The sequence below is a fragment of the Anas platyrhynchos genome, chromosome 6, assembly GCF_047663525.1.
Source record: "Anas platyrhynchos isolate ZD024472 breed Pekin duck chromosome 6, IASCAAS_PekinDuck_T2T, whole genome shotgun sequence".
Lineage (NCBI taxonomy): Eukaryota > Metazoa > Chordata > Aves > Anseriformes > Anatidae > Anas > Anas platyrhynchos.
This window is the reverse complement of record NC_092592.1, coordinates 31,232,279-31,259,782: the sequence shown is the minus strand read 5'-3', so window position 1 is coordinate 31,259,782 and position 27,504 is coordinate 31,232,279. Positions and strand designations below refer to the sequence as shown.

Sequence of the window (27,504 nt, the reverse complement as noted above, 5' to 3'; positions counted from 1 at the left end):
GTCTGTACAAAATGAAAATATCGTTTTCTCATTAATATTTCACAAACGATTTAATTGTGGGAGGGTGTGGGTTTTCCCCAGCAGAAGCGATGAGCATTACCAAGTGTTACACATATTTCAGAGCCCTTTCAGGGCCGCTCTGTGTCACTTCAGGAACTAAGACATTCATCCTTGCTCCTGACAGGTTTGGAGCAAAGATCAGCCACAGGATTACTTAATCAAAATTCATTCCTCTCCAAGCCTCGGCACACACCCCAAGCCAAGCCATTCATCCAGCGAGAGCTCAGACATCAAAACCTTCACAGGGAGCTTCAGGTTCGCTCCGGGACACCGCGTAACAACCCAGCTGCACTCCATAAATCACGTGTACAAGGAGCTCGCAGAAAAGTAAACCAACGCACGGCTGAGCCAGATGCAGCAAATCCATCTTTTATTTTCCTCCCTCCCAGCCACCTGTTCCCCAATCCTGTTTTCCTCCTGGTATCTCCATTCAGCAACAGCTTGAGAACAGGGGGTTGTGACGGTACAAAGCAAGTTCAGCTGAGGATTGGGATGCACCAGCAGGTGTATGGACCAGAAACCGCTGGGTACACACTTCTTTTTTTCACCCTCCCTCTCTCCCAGCCCTTCTCCACTTACTTCCACTCAGCACAGCCTGGAAAGCACTGGGCTGCAGCAGGCTTGCTGCAACAAGTGGGAAATTTGGAGGACGAGAGATGGGAGGTGAGAGATGAGAGATTGGAGGACGAGAGATGGGAGGTGAGAGTACAAGAGAGGATGAGACCACAAGTGACACCGAAAAAGCTGGTAAGGAAAAAGGAAGCTCTGCTGGAAAAGCCCCCAGTTTTCATGGATGATTCTGCTGCTCTCATCCAATGCAGGTGTTTTAAGAATTTCTTGAGGGAAAAAAAAATGCACTTCTATTAAAACTATCCAGACAACGTTTGGCAATCCCTTGAGGCCCCACAACTGTAACAAGACGGGACAAAAAGCAGCGACGAGCTTAAGTGAAGCAACTACCAGGCTACAGCAAATTAAGGATTCGTCATGAGTTTTAACAAAGAAATACTTTACCAGCAGGAAAAAAGAAAAAAAGAGAGAGATGGTGTTGTGGAAAGAGCTTTTAAAAGGGAACAATTTTTTTCTTTCCCTTTTAAAAGGGAACAAGTGTGCAATTTTGCAGATAGCATCTCACTCAGAGCAGTGGGGTAGATTGATCTCTAAAGACTCTTAAAAGGTTTTGCAGTGGAAAAATAGTTGCAAGGCACAGTCAGACAATTAAGCGTGCAGCCCAGGCTGCCAGCTGCTCACTCGAATGCTCCAGATGGCTCCTCCTCTAAAACATCATCATTTGATCTTGGTAATCAAATTATCTCCCACTCTTACAAGCCTAAGTGAGGCAGGGCTTGGACGAAGAGCTGATGTATTTTATTTGACTGATGGCTTGCAAAACCAAAACAAATTAGCTTTCAAGGCACTCTGTCTCTTCTAACTGTATCCAGGCTAACCATCTCCAGCTCTTTAACACCTTTTTCTCTGGCATAGGCTGCTCTCGCCACCACCTCCAACCCAAAGCACTCGCTGTAATTAATCCAGCTGCCTGGGGTCCAGGTTTCATACGGTATTTGCACCCCAAACACCCCAACGTGCACGGTGTGAGTGAGGCCCTGCCTCTGGGCAGCAGCGTTGGGAGACTCGGGATCCTGAAGCACTTGAGGCTGGGTTAACCACCAAAACACATCCCATTTGTCTCGCCAGGTACCCAAAACCCCACCTGTACATTTTCGAGGCCTTAATACAGATGTTAGGACACAGGGTGCTGGGAACAGACACGCTCTTCACTTCTCACTCAGGTGCAGCCCTCTTCCGAGGCCAGGCTCATCTGGGGATGTTCACTTAAAGTATCTGAACAGAAAGTGCTCGTGGCTGGCAGGAGCCCCTTGGGAAAATCAAAACCAACCAGGGCAGCGTTGAGCTGCAACTAAAAAATAAGAAAGAGTAACACTAGAAATTTCCCAATATTTTCAGAAAGTGTTATGCTCAGGCTGTTTAAAAAGGCCAACTGAAATATTCAGAAGTCCTATCTGCTAAAGCCACACACTCCTGCCAGCACATTTGAAAGCCTGGCATTATTTAAATCAGCACACCCATGTGAAGTTTAACATCGGTTTTGTCTCTCAAATCTAGCTGCAAGAGACAATGAAAATTGGTGTTACGGCTAATCAGAGGAAACAGTTATTGCAGCGGGTGGCTTGCCTCTGAAATCTAAATCCCAATCTGATCCGTTCCTAGTAAAATTATTCTGCACTGAAATTTAGCACTAAACTTTATCCCCCACTCAGCTTCAGTTTTTCATGACAGCTGTACCTTTATTTCACAAACTAGAAGTCAAAGAACAAAATAGCCTGCTGAAGGCCATGAATTAGGGGAAAAAATGTCAGGGCAGGGCTAGAAAACTACAGAGAAAGGCAACAAGAATTATCCCAGAATGGAAGAGGTTTTGTTTGAAGGTAAAAAAAGGCAGAGCTCTATGACTTGAGGAAAAAAAACCCTCCCCTTTATGAAAAACCCTCAAGAATAGTAAAAAGCAGATGAACAGGAAAGAGACTCTTGATAAATATCTCAGAATCTAAGAACTGGGAGTCACCAAATGAAATAAGGTGGTGTGGTTTGAAACAAACAGAAGGAAGTCCTTTTTCACCCAGCACATAATCATATTGCAGAATTATTAGACACAGGATGTTGCAGAGGCCAGAAATACAAATAGATTTAGGAGGAAAAAATAAAAATAAAAAAAAAATAAAAAAAGAAAGAAAAGAAAGAAAAAAAGAGCACTTCTGTGAATTTACCAAATCTATCAAGGGCTACTCAATGCCGTGATGCCGACGCTGCTTTGAGCCCTTCAGACTCGGCTGCTGAGCCCCGGGGCAGAGTGCCAGAGGAGCTGAAGTCCCTGCTGCTGTCCTTACACGTCTGCTGCTCAGCACCACGAGATGGGGAAGGTTGGTACGTGGCCAGCACTGTGACATGGTACAGCTGCGAATCCCTTAGGGTCGCTGTGTTCAGGTCGCCAGGCCACCGAACCTACAGGGATGTCCTCAGCTCAAAGTCATACCCCCACGGGGCAGCTTGATCGCATCCATGCTCCCGCAGCAAGTGCTTCAGTGCCCTCCTCGACACCATATCTGAACTGCTACGGCCTCTAGATTAGGATTCCAAAGGATATCAGCGTGTGTTTGTTTGTGGGACATGCTGCAAGCCACGACCTTCTCGAAAGAAGCATCTATCCTAGGGAGCTTCACAGAGCTAAAGGACAGCACTTTGGAGCTGTCTGGTCAGCTTGGAAATACTGCCTTACACATCAGGAGTTTAAATGCAGATGACTTCCTTGCAGGCAGCACAATTCTGGACCTACTTCAAGTTTCTTGTTGTTGCTGAAACGCATTTTGCTCTAAAATCTAAGACATTTTCCCTTTCAAAGTTTTTTTGTTGTTGTTTTACTTTATGCCTTACTGTACTACAAGAAAAGGAAAGCAAAATATTTTACCAACATTTGCTTTATAAAGGTGTGCAATTTACACGTCTCTTTTGAGTAAAGTAGTTACTGTCAAGCAACTCTGAAGTTTCCTGTAATCGCTATACATGAAAAATCTGTATTTTACTTGAAAAAAAAAAAAAAAAAAAAAAAAAAACATCTTTTCAGGAGTGACAAGTATAACAAGAAGGCAGTTCTTGATAATTTGGGGTTCTGCAAAAGTATGACTTACATCCAGCTCGTGTTAGACTATAAATACTAGAAAACTTTCAAAAGACTCAGTGGCAGCTCATTTACAAATATACTATTTATAACGAATGCATTGATACAGAATGACTCTTATAAAAAAGCAAGGCAATCTTTTATATAGACATAACAATCAACATTACAATAATTCAGATTAAAAGTACATTTTTGTAGACTGTTTACACTCTTGTTTAGCTTGTAACCACAAAATTAGTGTGGTCTGGTATTTTTCCACAGCAAAAGTCCTGTGCAGTCCTGGTTAAGACCTAAACATCAGAATAATAAACATAATTTTCTGATCTTTGCCAGCATAAAAACAAAAACCACTTGCAGATACTATCGTTTGTTTGTAATTGTCTTTACTGTGCCTTGAAGTTCGTGTTGGGCAAATTACTGCCAACTGCAGATCTAATTAGAAGCTATTCTGGCGTGCTAATTTGATACAACTGAGGTGTGATACTGACTATATGAAGATTCTTTGTTGTATCCGGATATGAAGACTCCCCAGCTAAGAGTTTGCACTGATTCAGAAATTAAAAAAAAAAAAAAAAAGAAAAAAAAAAAAACTCTGATAAAGTTTTCTAATTTTTAAATATAAAGTACTTTTCCAACTCCCAAGATTGGAGATACTTGGATTTCAGGTGACACAATGGGTTTAAGTGCTAACCAGCCAGCCAGTCTGAGTACTACTTTACTTAATCAGGTACAAACACGACCTTCAAGAAGTCTGAACATGCACTCACACAACATCAGCAAAAGATGGACAAAACTGCAGAGAAAACCTAAAATCCAGAAGAGGCACTGAAGCAAATATTCTACAGCACAAACCTCTTTCTAAAAAGTGGGCGTGAATTTAGAAGTGTCCAATAATGTCTGACAAGCTACAAAGTGCCAATCACATAACTTTGTGACCCCACCTTTACATGCAGCACTTCCACTGCATTTTTACTAGACAAATTTGTTTAGGAAGTTAAATATGGGACAGCCAGAGACATAACTTTAATACTTTTGTATTAGTTATACTAGAAGAAAGTATTTTTGCAGAGAATGATTACCAACTTTCTGTTCTGCAAATTTAAATGCAATACGTGACCAAAATGAGTCACAATCGCATTTAAACCTTCTTTTCATTATTTAACAAATCCCTAATCTGCTTTAGACCTTATCAAAGTTCCATAATACTGTATAGTCTATAGTACAGTAACTCAGCTTCTGTGAAGTCAAGGCGTCATTCAGGACAGTGTCTTTACAGACCATATGTATATGCACTTTTTTTTTTTTTATGTACATAGGCAGACACACAAAATTGACATTTTGTCCATGGGCAAGCAATAAAGGTCATGATTTTCACCCAGAGTAAAGATTGTCACACTTCTCAATAACCCTTGTAAATTATTTTGAAGATAACAGTAGAGCAAGGAAGATTTAGAATATTTAATATGAGTATCTGGGAATCACCTGTTTCCCATCCTTATTTGAAAGGAGCCCTAAAGAGTTCATTTCACCACCTTGTCTATGCTTTCATACACATATAGATACACATATACATGTATGTACGGATACATACACTTGTCAGGATGAAGTTATTTCCATTCAGACTTTAATTGATCAGGCCCAACAAAATACTGAGACGTGTATGAACCAGCATGTGTCCAACTGAATGTCATCAGGCATTAAATACAATTTAGAAACTGCACCAGTTAACAGTCCAGCACCCTGACAAATGCAGAAGTTTTATGTCAGGATAGAAGACTGCTTTGAATGGTCAAAACAGCTGGATTTATATGGATCTGTGAATAGATCTGGATATAAATCCCCGTATGTACATATAGAGATCTATATGCACATACTCCCAAGCCATGCTACACATTTAATACCTAAACTTTAGGCTAGTTTTAAGAACTTCAATTATTTCTGACTTAATTTCTCTTGTACCAGAACTTCTCTCACACTGCTTTTATTCAAATCTCTCTTGAGACGCTGAAAAAATAAGCACTCACCTCAGAATGTATAAAATTAAACTTCTAAAACAGGGTTCAGGATTATCTGGCACTGCAACAACCATACTAGTACAAAGATAGTTTGAAAAAATATCCTGTTTTTAATATAGTAATGAATTAAAACATAGCTTTATTTATTCCTATAAGTGTAATGAAAAGAATACTTTGTTTGTAAGCGAGTGTAACGAGCACTATTTTGGTAGCCAACTTCTCCACAAGAACTTATGTGAGAGAGGGTCAGCTCCAATCATACAGTCATTAACCGTGTACCTTAACAAGGTGAATAATCAACATATTTACAAACTAAACAAATTAAATCCTGTCAGCTCTTATAAAAAATGGGATTGAGAAGCAGACAGGAAATGAGACCAAGATACTTTAAAACACAAGGGGTCGCCACTTTTGTTTTAAGGAACCCTATTACTCAAACCAGTTTCCCCTAGTGACCTGAGGGCACAAATACGGGTTTAGCAGTATATCCAGAAGTTAGAGTACAGTCTTGAAAATATGCACTTCAGCATCTTCATATTTTAACACCTTAATGCTGAGGAAGATTAACTTCAGGCAGAACCATAAGAAAACAGCCTTTTATAAACTAAAGTCTAAACTGAAAAGCTACAGTAGATGTAAAAAAAAAAAAAAAAAAAAAAGGGGGGGGGATCAGAGAGAGAACGTGTGAGAAAGAAAAAAATTACTTAGTAAAATCCAGTGACATCTACAATAGTTTTACAGCATGTTTAAGCCCTCTAAGGTTTTATATCTCCACCTGCCTTCCATTTAAAACTTACTCCTTGTTAATGAAAAGATGTAAGACAAAACAGAATGCAATGCCAAAAAAAAAAAAATAGATCAAGGCAATATACATAAGTAAGCATGCCTGAAAGCCAGAAATAATATTCCCCAAGCTTCTGCATGTGAAATAGATTTCTCATGGCATCAGCTGACTTTATTTTGTTCAAAAGATACAGTCCTCTAAGCCACGCTACCCCAGCAGCAACTCCAATGATTACAGACTGGACAGCTCTTCAGTAAACGTGGAATGCAACCGCCTCAAGCTCCTGCCCTCCTGGAAAGGGACAACTGGCCCTGCAAGTGCAGCAATAGTGTGTATTTCCCTGAAGCATCTTCTGCCTTTTGAGCAACCAAGAAAGTCGTGATCAAACTGAATGTCCACTACTTACAGTGTTTCTCTTGAGCTATCAACATCTATGCACAAATGAAAAAGGTGCCTCTTTTTTAATAGATCAGTTTAATACTGAAACAGATAGGATGAAGTTAAAAAAGAATAATCAAGATACTGAACTGAATATTTTGAAGCAAGTGCCCCAGCTGTGGGGAAAAGTGCATTTAGTTCAGCAGCAAAACAGCACAGTGTGAAGATATTGTGCTTGGACACAGAAGTTCCGTAATGGAAGGAGGTACAAGGCAAGTCAAGATATAAAACCATAGTACATTGTTAACCAACCTTAAAACTTACATATATTGCAGTGTTTAAAAGTAAGACACATTCATTTATTGTACAAGGACTAGAAGGAATCCTTAAAATTGCCTGTTGTAGTTTATGACTCAACATTGTAATAAAAATGTACATATATATTATTTCCTTGCCACTTAACTGTTCTGTCAGACCTCATGGAATCGTTACTTCACAACATGAAAACCGCTCTTCACTGAGGATACTCCATGATTTTACCAATCTGAAAAGGTTTACTTGTGCTAGAAAAGACCAACTGCAAAAGGCTCAGTTCAGATATGTTATGCCTGCAACTGATAACTCAGGGAAGCAAGACTTAGAATTCAAGCTTTTTTTTTTTTCTTCCTTTTCGTTTTGACTGCATCCTTTTCACCTGCCAGTTGTTCTGATGAGAATATGTCTTTAGTATACAAACCAGTTGATAAAAATTCATCAGCAGAGGCATATAAATTCTAGATATGATTGATTAAAACAGAGCAAATCAAAATAAAACAAAATCCAGTGATTTACTCTGACTGTAAACAATATAAAAACACCATTTGCTTCAAATCTCAAAATAAGTTAAAAGAAAATCCCAACCTCAGGACACATGACCCTTTCAGGCTTTGACACAAAAAAAAAGAGGGAGTAAAACAGAAGAGTTCATTATATAAAGGTTACATGTTTCTCTTAACTGAAAGAAAATCTAAGCAAAACTATTTTTGTCCCTTAAATTTGAGTTCATTGGCAATTGCTTTAAATGAAATGGCATTTCCAGATTACTCAGACATCCATCCATCAAATTCAGCAAAGAAAACTTAGACAAGCATTTTTACAGAATAAAAAAAATCTAAATGGCTATGATTCCTCTATTAGCAGAAACACATAATGCAGTCTTAAATTCGCCTTTTTATATTATTTATATATTTATATATATATAATATAATATAAACCACATATATTATATTATATTATATATACATATGCAGACAATTACAACATTAATGCAGTTTGTATTTTGTACAGTGTATTGGACAATCCGATTAGCATCAGACCATGGCACGGTATGGTCCCTGCATTTTTAGGAACTGAATGATGAAGGAGGGTCCTCCTGCAACAATCTGAGGTGGAAGGTGGCTGAGCGGGCAGTTCTCAATACTCATTATTGACAGTTTGCTGCAAAGAGCCAACTCAAAGGGAAGGCTGTGCAGATTGGGGTTGTCATTCAAATACAGTTCTTCCAGATTCTCCAGTGTACCTGGTTAAAATAAAATAACACAAAGAGGGATGGTTTGGTTCACGCAGTTTTTAACTTTTAGACAGGAGCTCTAAGCCCACTTGGAGACTCTTCACAATATAAAATCTAGACTCAGTTACTCATCTGAACTCCTAAATGGCAAGTTTTCTTTTCGCCATTATCTAAACCAGAGCCACATCTATATTAGTTTTTCCATGAAAATAGCAATTACAACATCTCCCTCAGAGAGCAACTGAGAATACACAGAATAAAAGAACTGATGGAGATTTTACCTTAACTCTTCAGCTTAGCACTCTGAAATTGTAGTCAATATTGACTAACTCGAATTAGAAGGGCCTAGAACCTATTCATGCCACATGGTATCTATCATCTCTAATAAAATATCTATACGCCACCTTTTACATAATTACAACCTATTTGTTACAGACCTGAAGCTGTAGCCGTAGTGTAACACAGAAATATATATCTTTGAAATACACTCCCAAAATACAAGTCCTCCTTGCGACACGCCCCACTTTCCCATCTTTCATACCATACACATCTATAATCTAACAAACTATTTCATTTCCCTTGAGAGAAAGAGTAGCAGCCAGGGCAGGATGTCTCAAGTAAACAGAAAGAATTAATCTATTCCTCCCCTACTTTCTGTAGATCTCCTTGCTAACTTTTCTTATCTACTTAAGGTGAAATACAGCATGATGCTTTAGAAAAAGAAGTGTGTGCAGAGGAATTATCAGCAGAAACATTTGCTTCAGCTGCCTATACCTTACACAAGGTTTTAGTCTACACCATGGAATTAGAATAGGACTTGTGTATTTTCTAACACTGACCTCTTTCCAAGAAAAAGAATAGTTTTGTGAGGTGATCAATAGCATGCAGCTTGTGGAAGAATTTGAGGATAAATGGCATCTCACCATTCCAAGCTAGCGTGCATTTGGCAGCTCTCTGCAAAACAACTCAAAAAAGCTAGACCATTCATTTCACTACAGCTTGCTGAAGCGAGATAAGTATCATACACTTATAGTGCTTTTTCAGTGGCACATCTTTCACATCAGGTTGTGTATATCTGGAAGTTTCGCATGAATTTTGTAGCTCTACTTGTGAGCACAGTAGATGCCTATCTTCTGTGTCGGTAACTGCTTTTGCTCAGCCACACTGCATAAAACAATCAAAAAAAAAAAAATAGGTCTTACCAATTTCCTCAGGAAGGTGTGTGAGAAGATTCTCTCCAAGCCCAAGGTGCGTTAGATTGGTAAGGTGACCAATACCTCTTGGAAGGGTGGTCAACTGATTATTAGTCAGAACCAATTTCTAAGGAAAAAACACATTTTTAAAAGTTAACTTGTGCCTTAAAATAACAGCAAAAAACAAGATACATGGCTGATAACGTGGTGGGTTCTATCTCGAGCATTTGAAAATTCCTACATCCCAACATTTCAGAACTCTACGAGGCATCACTAAACATAAAAACGTAACAGTACATAATATTAAAACACACACCTTCCATCCTAAACATAAAAGTTTTCATGGATATGACTGAAACCACAGAAGCTATTCCCATTGTAGTATCGTACTCATAGTGCAACACAGTAAAACTCTTTAAAACTTGTTTGTTCAAAATCAGCTAATGAATCTGGGGAAGAAATAGTGGGGACAGATTGGGGAGGAAGTTGTGAAAGATTCTTAACTATTGGTTCTATATCCATCCAGAATAGTTTGCTTCACCAAACTAGCTGTAATTAAAACAGTATGGTGTAAATAAAGGACATAAGATGTTTATCTCTGCCAATTATTGTTTCACCTGCAGATCCTTGAGGTAAGCTATTTCATTTGGCAAGGATTCCAGTTTGTTTTCCTCTAGATCCAACTCTCGGAGTTTCCTTAGATTTCCAATTCCATGGGGAAGCTTTTTTAGGAGATTGTTTGACAATATAAGAACCTTCAAAAAAAAAAAAAAAAAAGAATTTCAGCAATGCAATAAGTAAACAAGGAGACAGGCTATATAATAATATAACAAGACAAGATTGTTTAAATTCTTAAGTAATGAAGTCCAAGATTAGTGTACAGACAAATTATGAACAAATTATTCCTTCTCTCCCTATGCCCTTTTAAGTAGGAGTAGCAGTAAGTGAATGTACAGATCAGAGCACCTAAGCAGAACACTGTGTAGATATCCATTGGCTTTCTAAAATGGTCTCCTACCACACACTCACCCCTACTAGAATATTATCTTCTCATGTTTCTCCTTCTTTCTAAATTGGATTATAAATATCCTACATTCAGCAAACGTAGCCTCATTTGCAATGTCAACTAACAGAGTTATTCATCGAGCCACAAGTTATACTAGTAAACCATTTAGCTTCAGACAAACCTAACAGTCCTTAGAAACAACCAAGCCTCATAATAACACAGCGAGCAGTAAGGTAATCACTGATTAAACAATGCTATTATCTAGTTATTTAACACAGCAGGTCAAAACAAAAGCGTGAAAGAGCAGAGGCTCATCCCTGCCAGGCTGGACAGTTTCAAATGCCAAGGTTCAACAATCTCACTTTCACTAGCTTTGTGGAGCCTGGAAACACTGAAGGCAGGAACAGAACAGAAAACAAGGATAAAATCAAAGTGAAAATGAAAATTAATAAAACCAAAAAATTTAGCATTGGCACAAGCAGTGTTACAGTGGCCTTCCTTTACGTGTTAAGATACACAACAGTAGGAATAATAACGCTCTAATCGCATATCTACAAACAAAGGCAGGAACAGAAAATATTACCTACATGCAAGGCAGCTGACTTAGCACTGCTGTGGGAACCTTCACTTTTGTGTAAACACTGCCCAAATAGCTCTTTGTATTTGATTCTTTAATTACAGAGAAAGATAGCACTAATGGTTTTGTGGACTGCACAGCTCTCGAGCTTCTGCAGCTAGCAGACCACCCACAAATCCAGCTGTCAGAGATTACCAACTTCCCAGTCCAATCAGCCTGAGCCTTAACTTAAAGAAAACTGGGCTACTAAAGCACTATTGCTCTGCCATATCAACTTTACCTCAGACTAAACAAATGATTAATTATTCAGAGCAGCAACCACACTGAAAACTTGCAATTTCAAAAACAGTATTTGAAAAAGTACTTTAGCAGACTTTATCCATTGGCTCACAGAGGCTGTGAAGTCCCCTAATAAGATGTCAGAGCTGCCCCACCAAGCACCTCTATTCTTATGTCCCTCCAAGACTATTAAGTTTGACCATCTCTGCTGATGGTACCTTGAGAAACAGGTCTAGGGGACAAGACAGGTGTAGTTCATGATTTCCACCTACAGAGCTCTTACCCCTTCAGGGTTGAGGAGAATTCCCACCTGACTACTTACAAGGTTCACAGGGCTATGTTTGAGCCACTTTTGACTGAAGACCATTTCAATATGTTTTTCTGACCCCCTCTGTTTCCATGCTGGTGTCTCCAAGAACTATACTCAATTCAGAGCCATTTAATTTCCAGCAATAACTTTCTGTTGAAAAGTTTTCTTTCTATATAGTTAAAAATATGTATGCAATATCCCTTTGTGCACATTCATCCACAGTCTAAAGCACAACATTCAAAAAGCTAGTCACAACAACCAAAAACAGATCAAATAAACCTATTTAAATGCCATACCTACATGTATTCACTTGGCCTTATTTGACCCAAAATAACATTACTTATACCTGTAGTAGAAAACACTTATTTGCAGGGATTCAAGTAGCTGTTCATTTATATTCTTCTCACCTCAAGAGAAACAAGCCCAGACACATCCTCAGGGATTTTTGTGAGCTGGTTAGTTGCTAAGTTCAGTTCTACCATACTAGTCCAAGTTCCAAAGTCCAGCGGGAGAGAGGTCAGCTGATTGTCCTGTGATTTAACATATCAAACATTTAGGGTCTGCATTTGCAAGATGTCAGCAAGGCTTCTGAGAGATTAGACAAATGGCTTATAAAATACTTCGCAACAAAATAGTAGATAATTAAATCAGAAGAATAAAAAGGTGACAACTACCCCCCCCCCTTTTTAATAAAAAACTGCCCTCCAATCTACAGTTACAATCTACAGTAGATTCTATGTTACTAACATGAAGTCACGTTTTAAAATCAGAAGTATTTCCCAAGATCACACGTCCCAGTAGTTAAAACGTTTTTCCCTTTCATTGCTGTATACAACGGAGAGAAAAAAGGACAGAGAACTCACCATAACTTACAAAGTTGCTATCAGCAATGCTGAAATACTAAACATACATGGAGCTTGATAAAAAAAAAAAAAATCCAACACCACCTCTTCCAACCATTTAACAACCACAAAAAAAGTGAGGTCGTTACAAAACTACAAAAGCAAAGATATTACTCAAGGCTCTGACTACGTGGCTGAGTGAGCTGGGACACAGGGAACAGCCAGCAGAGCTTCATAGCTCAGTCTGAAATCAACAGATACATGTGGTTTAGGGGAGGTGGGGAATGAAAAAAAAAAAAAAAAAAAGAATGAAACAATGGAAATATACCTTAATGCCCAGAGTAAAATCATCTGAAATTAATTTAAACATCCTACTACTCAAAATGCTCCTATGATTTAGATCAGACACCGTATATTCAAAAAACAAAGTCAAAGTCCTGGTAAACATGCAAAGTTACAGATGCATACGTGCTGCAAAAACTAGTAATAATGCAACTGAAAATACATGTGTGCCAACAGTTTTCTAAGATAGTTGCTGAGCTTAATTACTGCTGAAACTTTTTTTTAATAATTTGTTGCAAGAACATAAACCCATTTATTGAAAAATATTATCTTTTCCCTGTTTCTCTTCACTCTGTTCTCTACATGTTCATAGCACAGATTTAAAGGTCCTTTTTCCTGCATGCTCCAAACTTAGGTTTTAAAAGAATATATTTTAAAAACGTTACATAATTTTGTTTTAAATAAGTTGCAATACACGTTCACATCTTATTAGATGATTATTTGAAAACTTTGCAGCCACTTTGTTACTATTCAGACTCCAGCAAATGTGACAAAAGATTAACTACCGAAATACAGCCGACTCAATAACATTTTGACAGTCCATTTTTAAACTAATCCAGAATGGTTTCAATGTCTAACAGCAGCAGTGCCCACTTGAGCACGATAAATTCATCTCTTAAATCGTTAGGCTTGCCAGAACTCAGGGAATAGGGAACAGTGCTCCTCATTGATTTTACAAACAGCAGCATGTTTCTGTGCCTCACCTTCATGTTCAGCTTACTTAATACTTTAGCTCTAGAGAAAATTCCAAAGGGGATTTTATTGATGCGGTTGTGCTCCATGTTGAGAGAGTAGATTGTGGAGAACTGGGACGGGCCACCCACAGGATAGGACTGGAAGCAGTTCCTGGCCAGCGTTAAACTAGTCAGTTTGACAAGGCTGGATAAAAGACCCTGCAGAGAGAAGAAAACCACCCGGGAACTTAGGACAGATTTATTTGAATACAGCTCTATTCCTTCAAGGGTCTACTTGGAAATGCTCCCCCCCAAAGCTTATCCCCCAAATACACATTGCAACACACAGATCAGCGTTAGATTTGATAAAACTTCCATCAGCAGCAATCTCCCGTCACAGCCATCACCCTTTACCTTATTTCCCCCGTTTTCCTTATACACTGATATATACACAAAAGCAAAGACACCACCTTTGAAAGCACAAGTTTAGTAGGTTTTCCTTGGAAAGGAATTTTGCAATCACACCTTGCTACCTCTTGGGCACAGAAGCCCAAGAAGCGCAGCCAGCAGCATGCCCCCATCAGACGTCCTGGCTCTGGGGATGTACAGCCCATGGCACTGAGCCTCTCATCTCTTAGCTGTGACCTCTGCTCACAACTCAGACCAAAGAGGTACCAACAGCACACGCTGCTCTTCAAATGTGTATCGGATACCTCCTTTGGAAATTGCTTTCAAAATCCCTTTTTTTTTTCCTCCTATTTCCAAAATACTCCTAAATAGTTATTACTCCACCTTTCTTTTCATCTCTCTTCAGAGAAGAAAAAGGCCTGGAGGTAGCAATGGTTGCCCATTGAGTGCACAGCCCCACTGTACCCCTCCTCAGCTAAGCTGACTCTGAAATCTCAGCAGCACGGACCGTAGGGTTTACCCATTAGTTATGCACCAAGCACATTGCTGGTACCACAGGGATGAATAATGAGAGCTAAATTCCTGCTGAAAGTGTCACCTTTGCTTATTACCATGCCAACTTGAATTCAGCCCTATTTGCTTAAGCATTGCAGGAACTGGAGATTTGTGCGTGGCATTACGTACCATAAATAATGCAACATCTGCAATCAGGAAAGAGCAGTAACAAGATAATGATTCCAACCGTACCTCTAGTGTCAGAATTTCTAGATTGCACTTACACTGCTACACGCACTGTAAAAACTTTAAGAAGATGGTTTTGCTGCTTTCATCAGGAAAGCTTTGGTCAGTTTTCTCTTCTAAACTCTTTATTAACATTGCTGTAAGTAAAACGGGATTAAATAGGGAATAGTCTACAAGTCATGGCTAAAACTTTTAAGCACCAAAATACAATTCTGGGGGCATCTCAGTAAGCATCAATAAAGCAGGTTTCCCCTAAAGACAAAATAATGGATCTATAAATCAGTATTAGTCATTAAAACCTAATAATTTACTAATACAACCTCTGATTGGGAAATACTGCTTCTAGCTATACTTTACTTAACCGATATTCTTTGTCCTAGGGTTAGGCAGTCCCTGAGCTCTGTTACAGAAACACTTTATGGCTTCAAATGGATCTTGGCATTTCCTAAAGCCAATTTTTCAACTCTGCATCTATACAAAAAATATTAAAAATGTTAGCTAATACACTCTAATAGCCTAGAGTAATTAAACACATTTGAAGGAAGCAAGAGAGCTTTGGCAGCACAAAAAGAACAATGCTCTCATGTCTGTGAAAACTGTGGCAGTGCTGCCTTCTCCCAGCCCATCCTTTTAAGATAAAATATTTATTAGGCGTTGTGTCAGCAGCCTCAGCTATGTTTTGAAATTCCAAAGTTTCTTCAGCAAATACAGTTCTTTGTATTATAGCAAGGAACGCTTTATTTTAAGCTGATTACAGTATAAATTATACAATTCTGCAAGGTAGCTGCTTAGGTGTTAAAAAATTATTGGCAAATACGTGAAGAAGTCAGTGTGGTCTCAAATAGTTTTGTATTAGGACTGAACATATTTCAAAAACAAGCAATCATCTTCACATTACCTTTTTGTAATTACACTTTAATACACTGCAATATTTTATAATATGTCTGGGTGGGAAGAGCTAGCTTAGTCCTCATTTTAAAAGCAGCCTGGTGGCTTTCACTCAGTGGCATTTCCTTAAATGATAGCTTTATCCAAACATTTATTAAATTCTGGGTCTCCAGTCTATCATTGCTGAGTTTAAAAATTTATCTGACAGAAAAAGGTCGTGACATTTTGTTACTACGAATACTTTGCCTAATTCCAAATTTAACTGTAAATGTATTTATTTTTTTCTTGTATGTATAGTTTTTATATAACTCTTTGATGCTAGTGATTTGTAGAAATCTCTCTCTTTTTTCAGCTTAGGAAAGCAGTCTGGACCACCATTAAAACAGAAGAGAATATAAACTCTATGCTTTGTCTCACAGCTTTAATCTCCAAACAGTTCTAAATCAATGGAAGAAACATCCAAAATAAGAATAAATCATATCAGATTTTTTTTTTCTGTTGTCCAAGCAATTCTGCCCAGGCACTAATGCTTCCATTCAAACACTTCCTCTAAATGTTTACTAGCACCAAATGCATGCAGTCAAGCATCTTACGATCTGCTGCCCTGATAAATCAGTCTCATGAAATTATGAAAAGGAAAAAAATCAGGATGAGACGTATAACGCAGCAGCATAAATAGTTTCAAAGTATGCAGACACCAAAACTGTATTGAAAAAATGGTCTGTAACCACCTACCACACCTATCCAGGACTGTGAAACTGAAGGTTAATGAGGCGAGTTTCAGGGAATTTCTGAGAAGGAGTACAGACAAATATAAAGATGCACTGGGGACTAGGACTTGTGTCTCCACCTCAGCGTTAACAAAGCACTCCATTCAGGAAATGTGTTGCCTGAAGAGACTGAAAAGGTGACTCCAGAACTTCTAACAATGAACTTTTTCTTTGCTCCCACACTAAGCTTGAAGCAAGAGACCAGGGTAAAACAACCAAGTGCAATGACTATGAAAAGCATGAAAACTGATTCTCCTCCCTTGTCTGTGATGCTTGCAGAGTTGCTGGAAACTGAAACGTTATGGAAATTTTTATTTTTTTGTGACTTACGAAAGGTGCATCAATGAGTTGCTGGATGCTACCCCATCAGTGCCAACAGCATATGGTTCTCCATGTTAAAATGAGAATGCTAAAGCCAAGTAAGTAGCTGCAAGCACACTTTATTCACTCTCTTAAAGGTCATTCTTGCCTCAATTAGGGATAGTTATCTTTTTTTTCTTTTTTTCTACTTCCACTTCTTCCACGATACATCTCTTATACAGCTCAAATGATGGGAACCACACGTACTACTCCTACTTCTGACAGAAGCTGTGTGACGTAGGCATATCTAAATACTATAGAAGAACTTGTACAGAATTGCAATATTTCACATTACACGTGTAGATTAAAACAAAGGGTATTCCTCAGAGTCGCGAGGCAAAATGAAGTTATTTGACATGTTCCAAATCCTCTACAAAACAAAGATGCCTTATAACGCATTCCCTCCCAAACCCACTCCCCTGTAACTCTCACCTCTGGTAAAGTAGAAATGTTGTTGTTCTCCAGATTCAGCTCATCAAGTTCACTGCATTTTGCTAAAGACTTCGGAATTGCTGACAGCCTATTGTACCTCAGGCCAAGACGACTTAGACTAGACAGATTTCCTAGAGGGAGGAAACAGTTATTAATACATCATTATATTAACACCAAGGAACAGAAAATGGTTTGACTTCTGATTCTTCTGTAGTCTCATACTTCACACTTCAAACTTTTCATAGGGTGAAAAGGAGCTGTCATCCCCAAACAGGACATTCATAGCTTACCGTGCTTTCCAATGCTGACACCAACTATGCAGAAGTAATGGTACATGCCTTGTGTTATTCTTAACTTGTACATGATACTGTAAGCAAGGAAAAGGAAAGCCTGCATCCTACTGGAGAAGTGTCCTATCCTGATATTTCTACCAAAGAACTCTGTCGTTTTCAATATCCCCAAAACAACTTTTGTTTTTCAAAAAAAAAAAAAAAAAAAAGGAATTTACACATAGCATCACTGAATGCCATGACTCATATTACCAGAACTTGGGCATACTTCATATGGCTTCGGTTTTGGCAAAACAATTTCCTCTACAGGGGGTGAGGGGGGTGGGGGAAAACCACACAACACCAAGGCTCTACTAACCTCCAAAAGCAACACAGTCCTTAAGAAGTGATGACGGAAAAAAAAAGGAAAAAAAGAAAAAAAAAACCTTCCAAGTTTTTCAAATGATACCGAGGGAAAAGTCTGGGAGAAGTCTGCAAAAATCTGGACAATAGTGCTTTAAAAATATTTCTGAATATTGCCAGGCTGACAGTCCCTGCTGATCTGTATTTCTGTCCAGAGAAAAAACCTTGAGAAGCTTGCATCTTGAAAGTTTCCTATGTGAAGATCCCTTTAGCTCTCACCTTTGACAGCGAACAAACTCTCAGGGTCAAAATCAAGTGCTTAAGAATGTCTTTGACCTACACAGTCCTGGGGCATCTGGTACTCTCCTGCAAGTAATAAGGCGCAAAACTCCTCTAAAAAATCATCTGGCAAATAGTATGAAGAACAGTGCAAAGCCTTCTGTCTCATCCATGTGCTTAGAAAACACGTTTGTGCACGTGTATGTTCATAAGCTTCTGCTACTGAAACAAATTCACACACTTAGTCCTTGCAAAACGTTCACTATTTTATACTATTTTACATTTTTACAACCACCTGTGAGACAACTTACGCCTTCTTTTGCATACTGAAGTACCAGAAAGATACACGATAAAAGGAAGAGAAGATTCAATAGTAGCAAGAATAACCAAAAATTTTTTAAAAATACAAATAAAAAAAAATGAAGGGAGCCTTTCATGTATAGTCTGAGCAATTCCTCATTAACTGAAGGATATATTAATGTCTATACATATGAACTTTACAAAGGTGATGGGAACACAGCAAATGAAGAAGCAAATTAGTGTATGAAATGCACTAGACAGACAAAAAGTCTGAGCAAAGGAAATGGCAAAATACCTCTTTCTTGAAGTACTCTGGACTGGTGAAAACATACAGTAAGAATTGACCCTAAATCACGGAGTGGTTAGACTGGTAGCGTACCTAATAAAAACTGAGAACTGGAAATGCTGAATGATTCACTGCAGTTACTAAAAAGGAGATTCGTAAGAACAGTGAGGGGCAAAAAAGTCCAAAAAAGCCTCCCATAGAAAAAAATTTCCAGGTCTTACAAAGCAAGAAAGAAAAGATGACAAATTTTCGGTGTGTATCTAGTGCCTAGCTAACGAGCTTAGCAACAAATTCCACTTGGTATTGTCAAAAACTAAACAGAAGTTTAAACAACAGGTAGCCACCTGGAGCTGCTTAACTAACATCATCTCCCCCTGGGATTTTTATTTATAAGTGCTTTCTTTCTGAGCAAGTCTACAGTTTATTTGACGGAAGCAGCAAAATAAGTCTTCCCTTAACCAAAAAAAGGCATTTGAAACCTGGGGCTATCGATATTGCTCTCTGATGCACAAGTCGTCACATTTTGGTTTTAAATCCTACAGTACATATCCACACTTAGCAGAATACTTAAGACCTGCTTTCAACCTAGAATCCACTAGCACCAAGATGCGCATTCATGAGCAAAGCAGCTATTTCATGCCATTTTCAGCAAGATCTGTCCATACAGGACACTGGCCTGGCTCCACAAGACGCACATCCTATTGCAAAGCACCACAATCATTAGGATTCGCTGCTCTATGATGAACAAAGCACACCCTGACTGTGTTTCTCTGAATTACTATTTAACACGTCACTTACAAAACAAGCGATCAACTTTACACAACATAAAGACGCCAATTTATTTTTTTTCGCTACTTAAACCTTGAGCTGGACGCTGGTCTGGATTTTTCGGGCACTCTGAAGGAGAACAAAGAGGGCCCGGCTCAAGCAGCCAGCGTGATGCCAACTGTTGCTTAGCAATACGACGTCGCTGCGCCGAGTCCAGATTGCGAGCACAGGTTGGGTGGCTGTGGCTCCATTCCTACCAGCAACGTGGCATTTGAGAAAAACAACACAAGGCAGCCGTTAGAGAGAGTCAAATTGTGCCTTAATTTTCCAAGAGAGAACGATACCCATGGGCTGTCTTCATAGCGTTGTCAGAAGGGAGGCATAAGTAGCAGCTCTCAATGCAATTTTTATCATAAATAGCATTTCTCAATAAACTTGTTTTCTCTTCTCCAGAAATCTTTCTCCTCCACGGGAAAGGCATACCACAAGGAAAAAAAGAATACGCATCCTACGTGTCCTTCCTTTTCGTGACTGTTTCACACAGCACAGCAATAATACAGTCGGTTCTTCCTGGGAATGGCAACACAAGCAGCGAGATTTCAGCTGCAGCTTTATCTCCAGCGCCTCTCCTGCTCCTGGAAAGGCTGTCCCGTACCTGCTGACCCAGTCAGCACAGGCCACCGTCTGATTTCAAATTTCAAGCCAGTTTTTTATGGCCAACTCATTGCCATTTAGTCTCGTGTCAACAAGACTCAGGTATCTTTTCATCCCCTTCAGAGTTCATGCTCACACCTCGCTATGAACACACCACGGTGAGCAGCCCCGATCGGCTTTTATTTCGTTAAGATTTGGCTTGTCCAGCACAGCCTCCTCTTCACAAAACAGGATGCTCCTTATAGCTCTTTCCTCTGCTCAAGATGTCAAAACTCCTCCCCATGATTTTATTTATTTTTTTTTGCCCAAATGGGAAGCCTGCATTCTTCAAAACGAAGGTCAGATTTATTAATTTATTGATTTACATGTGTATGTGCCATCAGGAAGTTTTGCCTCCAGACTTTTGCTTCTGCTGCCCGGAGCCGCAGTGACACCAGCAGCTATCAGAGGGGGGCCTGGAGGAGGCATGGCCGAGGGCTGCAGGCCCCGCCGCACGGCCTGCTGCCATCTTCCTCACCCCGCTCCCCAGTACCTCATCGGCCTCTTCTCCAGTGCTCCCCTACCTCTTCTCCAGTTTAGCTACTGTTTTGTGACGTGGCACTGCATTCAGCCCTCAGCTTGCACGCTGTCAGGCCGAATCTACTGAGCCAGAAGTGAGGCGCGGATGGTACCAGACGATCGCCATCAGTTGGGGCAGCCAGACAATCAGGAGCATCTGCGGCTGTGCTTTTGTCACCGAAACCATACCTCTGCGGTTCCTCTCCAGCAGCCCCTTGCAGGCAGTGACTCAGAAGACGCAGCACTGGATGCTCGCGAAGGCAACAGTTTGATAACCACAACTGAAAAGCAGCTACTGGCAGAAAAAGCAGCAACTAGAAACCCTTCCAAGAGTTTCTTAGGAAGCCCATTCCAAAAAAAGAGCTTGTAAACTCAATCACCCTGTTCAGAGGTAATTCTCCCTGTCATACTAAAGCCAGCCTAAGCCCTGAACTCACACCAGGCACAAGGAAGTCACTGCACAATTGTCTTAGCTCAACTATTTGCATGAACAGTCACTGTTAAGAGTCACTTTTCACACAGCCACCTTTGTAGCAATTGCTTCAGATGTATTTTGTTACAGGCAAGAGGTACTGACACCCAGCAGCAGGCTTCACCTTGCCCAGTGTGACACCCATCCCACAGCGCTCAGTCCTGAAGCGCCCTGAGCACACAACTCCCGGTCACCTCACTGAGGAGAATAGGGGTCTCTAAATTTACACAGAAAATAATGCAAAGTCCCTTGGAAGCAGGTAAATCCAAAACTATTAAATTAAATCCTACTGCTACAAATAGGACTCTAGTTTAAATTAAAATCTTTATTAAAGATACCTCACAAATGTTAAAGGAAAAAACTCAGTGCAAGCTAATCCCCAAAAGAAGGGAAGACTGAAATAAAGTGGAAAACCACGCTCACCTAAACATGCCTTCTAGAAAGACCACCTGAAGCAGTTCTCTAATTAGGAGCAACATCTCTTCCTTGAGTATTTCAAAATCAAGAGAAACGGGACCTAAAGCATTAAATAGTATAAAGAAATCCAAATTCCTATTTCAAAGTCTTACCAGCACCATCTAAAGGGGGTGACAAATGCTCTTTTTTTCTGAGATTCAGACCTCTTTCTCTCCCTTCCTCAGTTAAAATAATCCCTCAAATTCCCTATCCCTTGATGAAGGGTCATTACTTTGTGCAAAATATTACTGTATCATTACTAAAACATTGAGCAATTAGCCTGATTTATGCAACTTAGTTCATCAAGCTACTTTGCCAGTTGCTTTTTCCTAAAAATACCAGAAACTTACTGATCAACTTAAAATCTGTTTGCTAGAGAAAATCCTATTGCAGATAGCACTGACACACAAATTTAACTAAAAGAGCTGCACACATCAAAAACCCGTCCCTTAAAGATTGTGATAATAAGTATACATGAACTTCGGCATGGAACAGATAATCACAAGACTGAACTACAAACATGGCTCACGAGTGTTTTTGATGATCTAACTTTGATAAATATTCTTCGATTTCGATTTGACTAAACTCTGCATGCCTTAAGTAGCAGCCTAAGAACTTATTTTACATTACCACCGTATGATTTCATACAGCTCAGCTCACTTAAATCAGTAAGGAATTTTCTTCTACGGGAGATAAATTATTTCACCCGCAAAAGGGACCAGATGTCATTGATTAGCCTTAAAACACTGCATATCCTTCATGCTGTATAAAATAACAAAGATGACAGTATGGAAGAAAAAGCCACAAGAGGTTCAGTAAGTATGTTAAAAAATAATTATAAAATCCCAAGTAGGTAGGACCAAGGGCCTAAAGAGTTGAAAACTTTAAAGGAGAGACTAGGCAAGCTAGAGGTGGCCAACTATGGATAGAAATTAAACACTGTTCAAGCATTTCAGTAGTGCTCATAGCCTAAAATAGCCATAAGGCAAGCTAGAAGATGCCTATAGCACACTTTGTGCTTAGTATGCATTACTTTTTCCAGATGTCAGCCATACTCCATGACAACTGTTGAACAGTTTCACAGATTTTTTAGGTGAAAGGAGCTGTTGACATGTTGACACCACTGTCACTACAGTCTCACCTCTTGTCAGAAAGGCAAACATTTCCCCTGATAGGTGGGGAGCAAAATGAAAGGCGTTAGATAAACCATTTTGATCTTCACTTGCACTCCACAAGCACAACGTGCCTACAGACATCCAGCACTGCTAGAGTGAGAAGCCACTGGCAAGGCAAGACGTCCTGAACTTGATCTCAGCAAGCATGCTGAAGTGGAAAGCAGAACAAAATCCTCGGAACAAATTCAAGACCAAAATCATTGCAGAATGCATGTGTGAAAGACGCAAGATACTGGCAAAAACTAAGTGGCAGAGGCTAAAGTATCTGACGTGTACTATGCACAACACCTGTATAAGGCAAGAGAGCACGAACAAGAGCGACATGTTTCTGAAACTGTCTTTAAGCCATGAAAATTCAACTTCCTTTAACATGTGTTCATCAAAATGCACTTAGCTAAGAGACCTGCTTGCCTTGATTCCTTTGAATCACTCTTCCTTCCTGCCTGCTTCTTACATATAAGATGATGGGCTTTTTCTTCCTACGGTATACAAATCACTCTGAAAATGCTGAGCTGCAGTTCTAACGCATCTCTCCATACCGGTCTCTGCATCTCATTACCGTGTGCTGGTATGCACGTTCGCTAAAATAAACAGTCCCCATCCTGGTCTCACCAGGAAGAATATCCAACCAAAATACAAAATAAGAAGTGTTTTCATAAATACAGGTCAAATCAATAAACTCAGAACTAATAAGCCAATAGAAGCAAGCCTTATTTTTACAGCAGAATACATGTGTATCGAATTATGTACCAGGCTTGCACTGAAGATTATTTACTGAAACAAAAACAGGAATTATAATCAGCTGAAAATGATACGAAAATGATACAAAAACACTTGACTGCAACAGTCAAAAGCAACAGTCGGGACTTGCTTTCGATTATCAGTGAAGTTGTTGTATGAAATATGAATTGAGAAAAATGTAACACAAAGCAACTGAAATTTATTTTACTATTTTTTTCTTTGGCAATCTTACTTTCCTTTTCAAGTGAGCATTAAAAACATTTATATAGGCATTAATTTTACAAAAAAGGTTAACCACCAAGAACAATGTACACCTAACTCACAAATATCTTCTCTCCAGAAAAAAAAGCCCAACAGCCAACGCCAAGAGAAGCAGCTAAGGAAAGGGAAAGCACACCCTGAAACTTCCCCTGGAGCCCAGGGAAGATTCAACAACGTGTAGCTCGCAAACTTCCTGGAGTTAGCAGCAACTGATGCAGTTTTCTTCTTCGGAACTGTCATGCTGCCCTGGGAGCCCGCGAGCTTTCCTCATCCCCAACAAGCTGTGCAAACACTGACACCTAAGCGTTACCTACCCATCGCAATAAGGGCAAGCTGCTTTTAATCCTTTGGGGGCTGGCAACTCACAGCTTTGCTCCATACCCTTCAGTTCAGCCCCCAGGAGGCAGTGAGCAGGCACTTCCCACTTCCCACCTCCATGCCATGCAAGATTTTGGGACAGTTTCACTGCTTTGTATTTACTAACTCTAGAAATGAAGACAACAAGAAGCTTCATCCCCTTTATGAGAACACCTTGAAAACCAACAATGGTTTGTAATAACCTGAAAACTGAAAGAGAAGAGTGGGAGCCGCTGCTTTCGAGGAGGTAGAGAAAAGGCAAGCTTATTGTGATTGCCAAATATGAACAGAATCTAATTTAAATGCTCCATTAACAGCACAGTCCAAGAACAATAAGCACTGACCAGATTGCTCTCTCCTTTTGAGACTGGAAATGGGCTTCACCCTGAAAGCTTTGCACGCTCGTAGGCCCTGCCTAACCAAAGCACTACGTGTACATGCTTCAATGTTCAGGACATGAAGATTGCCATCCAAGCTGGTGCCCACCTTCTGCTCCACCAGGAGGGCAAGAAATAGAAGCAATCAGCTGCGTGGTTCCTGAGCAGCAGCCCTGCCACCAAGGGCTGGCGGTGCTCGCCTGCTTCTCATTAAGAGCAGAAGTTTCAGACTGAGACTTCTCCAGCTTTTGCTAAGCCTGCTGTACTTAAAGAAAATAAATAAAGAAATAAATTTGAAGTAGTTTCACTTGTCTAGGGAAATATCTTTATGAGGAATTCTGGGGACCTAAAGGTGTCAGCAACACGTCGTATGACCCGAGCTGTGTGAGCTGTGCAGCTCCGTCCCCAGGTTTTATCAACCACGTGCACAAAAGCAGAGCAGTGCTCCGAAGGTAACGCAGCTCGAAGCATGGTTTGTAGCTCGATGTCAACAACAGCAGCAAAGCTTCTCCCCAGAGCATTTGCTTTCATGAACGTTGTGATTTCAGCTCTGAGATCTTCTGTCGTAGCGAAGGGCACGAATTCTAGGCTTTGAATATGCCTCTCCTTCTCCTAACCATATTTCAGGAACGGTGCCATGTCAGACACTGGGAAGTGTATCCAGTGACAGAATTTTTTGTGCTTTTAAAGCATCATTTTGGATCATTTACAACTGACTATTCTTTTTCGTATTAAAATGTCTGTTGCCTTAAATGTCTATGAACATGCCACATTTGACTATAATCAAGCTGCACACGTAAACACACAGAAGTGGAAAATTACAAAACAGTTGAAGAATCTGGTTCTTTAACAGCAGAAATTCAACAGAAACAAAATTACATTCTCAAACAAGCATTTCTGAGCTTTTAAACAAGAAATTGCAAACATTTATAGGGAATGCTCTAATAGAGTCTCCAGAAAGAGCGAACACTCACAACGCAGTATGTGCAGCACATTTTCTAAGCTAGTTTAAGCCAGTGGCCACCTAACAGAAACACTTTCTTCCAGCCCAAATTTGCTATCTCAAAAGTCCAATTATTAATTTAGATAATTTACCTCCTTGTATATATGCTTTGGATAATCCCTCTTCTTAGTGTACCAGGTACTAATACAGAGATAAATCCCTGAAAATAAAATGAGATCTTAATTTCTCTGCCACACTACTCCCCAGAAAACACCCAGGGCAGGGGGGCAATCTCCAATTAAAGCACCGGAGAAGCTAATATCCCACTACGATTTTGATTCTAGGACTTGAAACTCTTGGAATGTGCTAAGCTGTTCCACAAAGCTCATTTTTCTTCCAGGAAGTGACCTAATATACAAAGTACTTTACAATTTTCAATCAACAGAGATACAGATATGAATGTATTAAGCCAATATCTGCAAAGCAAGACATGAGGTCACTTCCTGACGACTAATATCTAAAATTGACATTTGCTACTGCAAGAAGGCATGCTTGTAAAGTGTTAGCTGAAAAGAACTTTGTATTTTTACAGAGTGGATATATTGGCTCTGCTACCTCTGTAATCACTGCTGATGCATAATCCCCTCCCGGCCACTCCCCTGCGTGTCACCCTTCGGCGTCCCTGCCTTCCAACGCCGCCTCGGTTCAGGAGGTACTGCTAGCTAGAAAAACAGCTTTTTATGATGATTAACTTTTTTTTTTTTATTGGCATGTCCAGGAATCTTTCTGTGGTAAAACCAAAACTTTGTTAGATAGAGCAGCAGTAAACGTAAGCATTTCCCAAGTTTGTTTTTCACCTTCTTTTCTGTTGGGGGTGTCTCTTTAGGGGGAGAAGGAGAAGTAGAAAACGAAAGGGGCTGCTGGTTTTTCAAAGCAGCTTGACAAAAACATCCCTCACGAGCAAAACCAGGCCTCCATCAAATGGGTGGCAGTGGGGGAGGAGGGGACAGATCTGGCAGTAATGGAAAGTCTCTTCCACAACAGGAGGCTCGTAGCGTATTAAATATTTATAACGAGCAAATGTGTTTGGTCTTTTCTGTACCAAGCATGTGACCCCCACGCTGCTTTGAGTAAGTTAGGGAAGCACTGACAGTGTTTTATATACCAAATATGCCAAAACCCGGCAGAGGGAAGGTGCTGCAAGACATGCCAGCTATGCCCAGTGCCAGGCAGGTATCGGCGGGCGAGGGAAGAAGCAGGAACTGGCGAGAGCGGCCGAGAGGCTGGGCAGGGCGTCCTGCAGCCCAACCCCTGCATCTCGGGGCCAGGAGACGTCCTCGGTGTTTTTCTCAGTACTCAAATTCTCTCGCTGAACAATCCTAACCGCAAAGTAAGCTGTAATCTAAAAATCAAGCCACAACTTGCTTTAATGTTGAACCAAAACTGTGATGACTAAGAAACAAAGCCAATGCTGCTGAACTGGCTGCGACTGCCTTTTCTGTAACATGCATAAATGTAGGTTGATCATTATCATTTAAGTTGGAGCTCAACTTTTTTTGCCTTAAGTTTCCAGTTCTGGCCATTTGTGAGCTACACAAATACTGATTTGTGATGTTCAGTTTTCACTTAAATACAGTGCTCAGCTACTGGACACGTTCATCAGTACAAACAAGAGGGATTTTCCAGTGGCACAAAAGCTTAACCAGTGCGAAGTTAAAGGCAGGAGAGTGCGCTGTAATTATTCATCTGTCTTTGGTGGTTTGCTGAGCTACACAGCACTGATGTTCAGCTCCGATAAGCAGTGTAAAGAGACATCTGTGAGCATTTAAAAATAAATGACTTTAAAACACTATAAAAACAATGCAATGGGAAAACAAAACAAAGAAAACACGCCGAAATCCAGTTTGACCAGGTAGAAGCTCAATGCAAGCAACCTACAT

At 39.9% G+C, this 27,504-nt stretch overlaps 1 protein-coding gene across 3 annotated transcripts in view; it reads right to left on the bottom strand.

Moving 5' to 3' along the window:
- Window positions 1-3,824: 3,824 nt before the first annotated feature.
- Window positions 3,825-27,504, bottom strand: part of SHOC2 (SHOC2 leucine rich repeat scaffold protein) — a 63,139-nt gene continuing 39,459 nt past the window's right edge. For all 3 annotated transcript variants that reach the window (XM_027460483.3, XM_072039780.1, XM_072039781.1), the window contains exons 4-9: window positions 17,306-17,436; window positions 13,737-13,925; window positions 12,256-12,378; window positions 10,294-10,431; window positions 9,686-9,803; window positions 3,825-8,492 (exon numbers count right to left, since the gene is read on the bottom strand). In XM_027460483.3, the coding sequence (XP_027316284.1) occupies window positions 8,284-8,492; window positions 9,686-9,803; window positions 10,294-10,431; window positions 12,256-12,378; window positions 13,737-13,925; window positions 17,306-17,436 (908 nt within the window). In that variant the 3' untranslated portion in view covers window positions 3,825-8,283. The remainder of the gene's footprint in view (window positions 8,493-9,685; window positions 9,804-10,293; window positions 10,432-12,255; window positions 12,379-13,736; window positions 13,926-17,305; window positions 17,437-27,504) is intronic.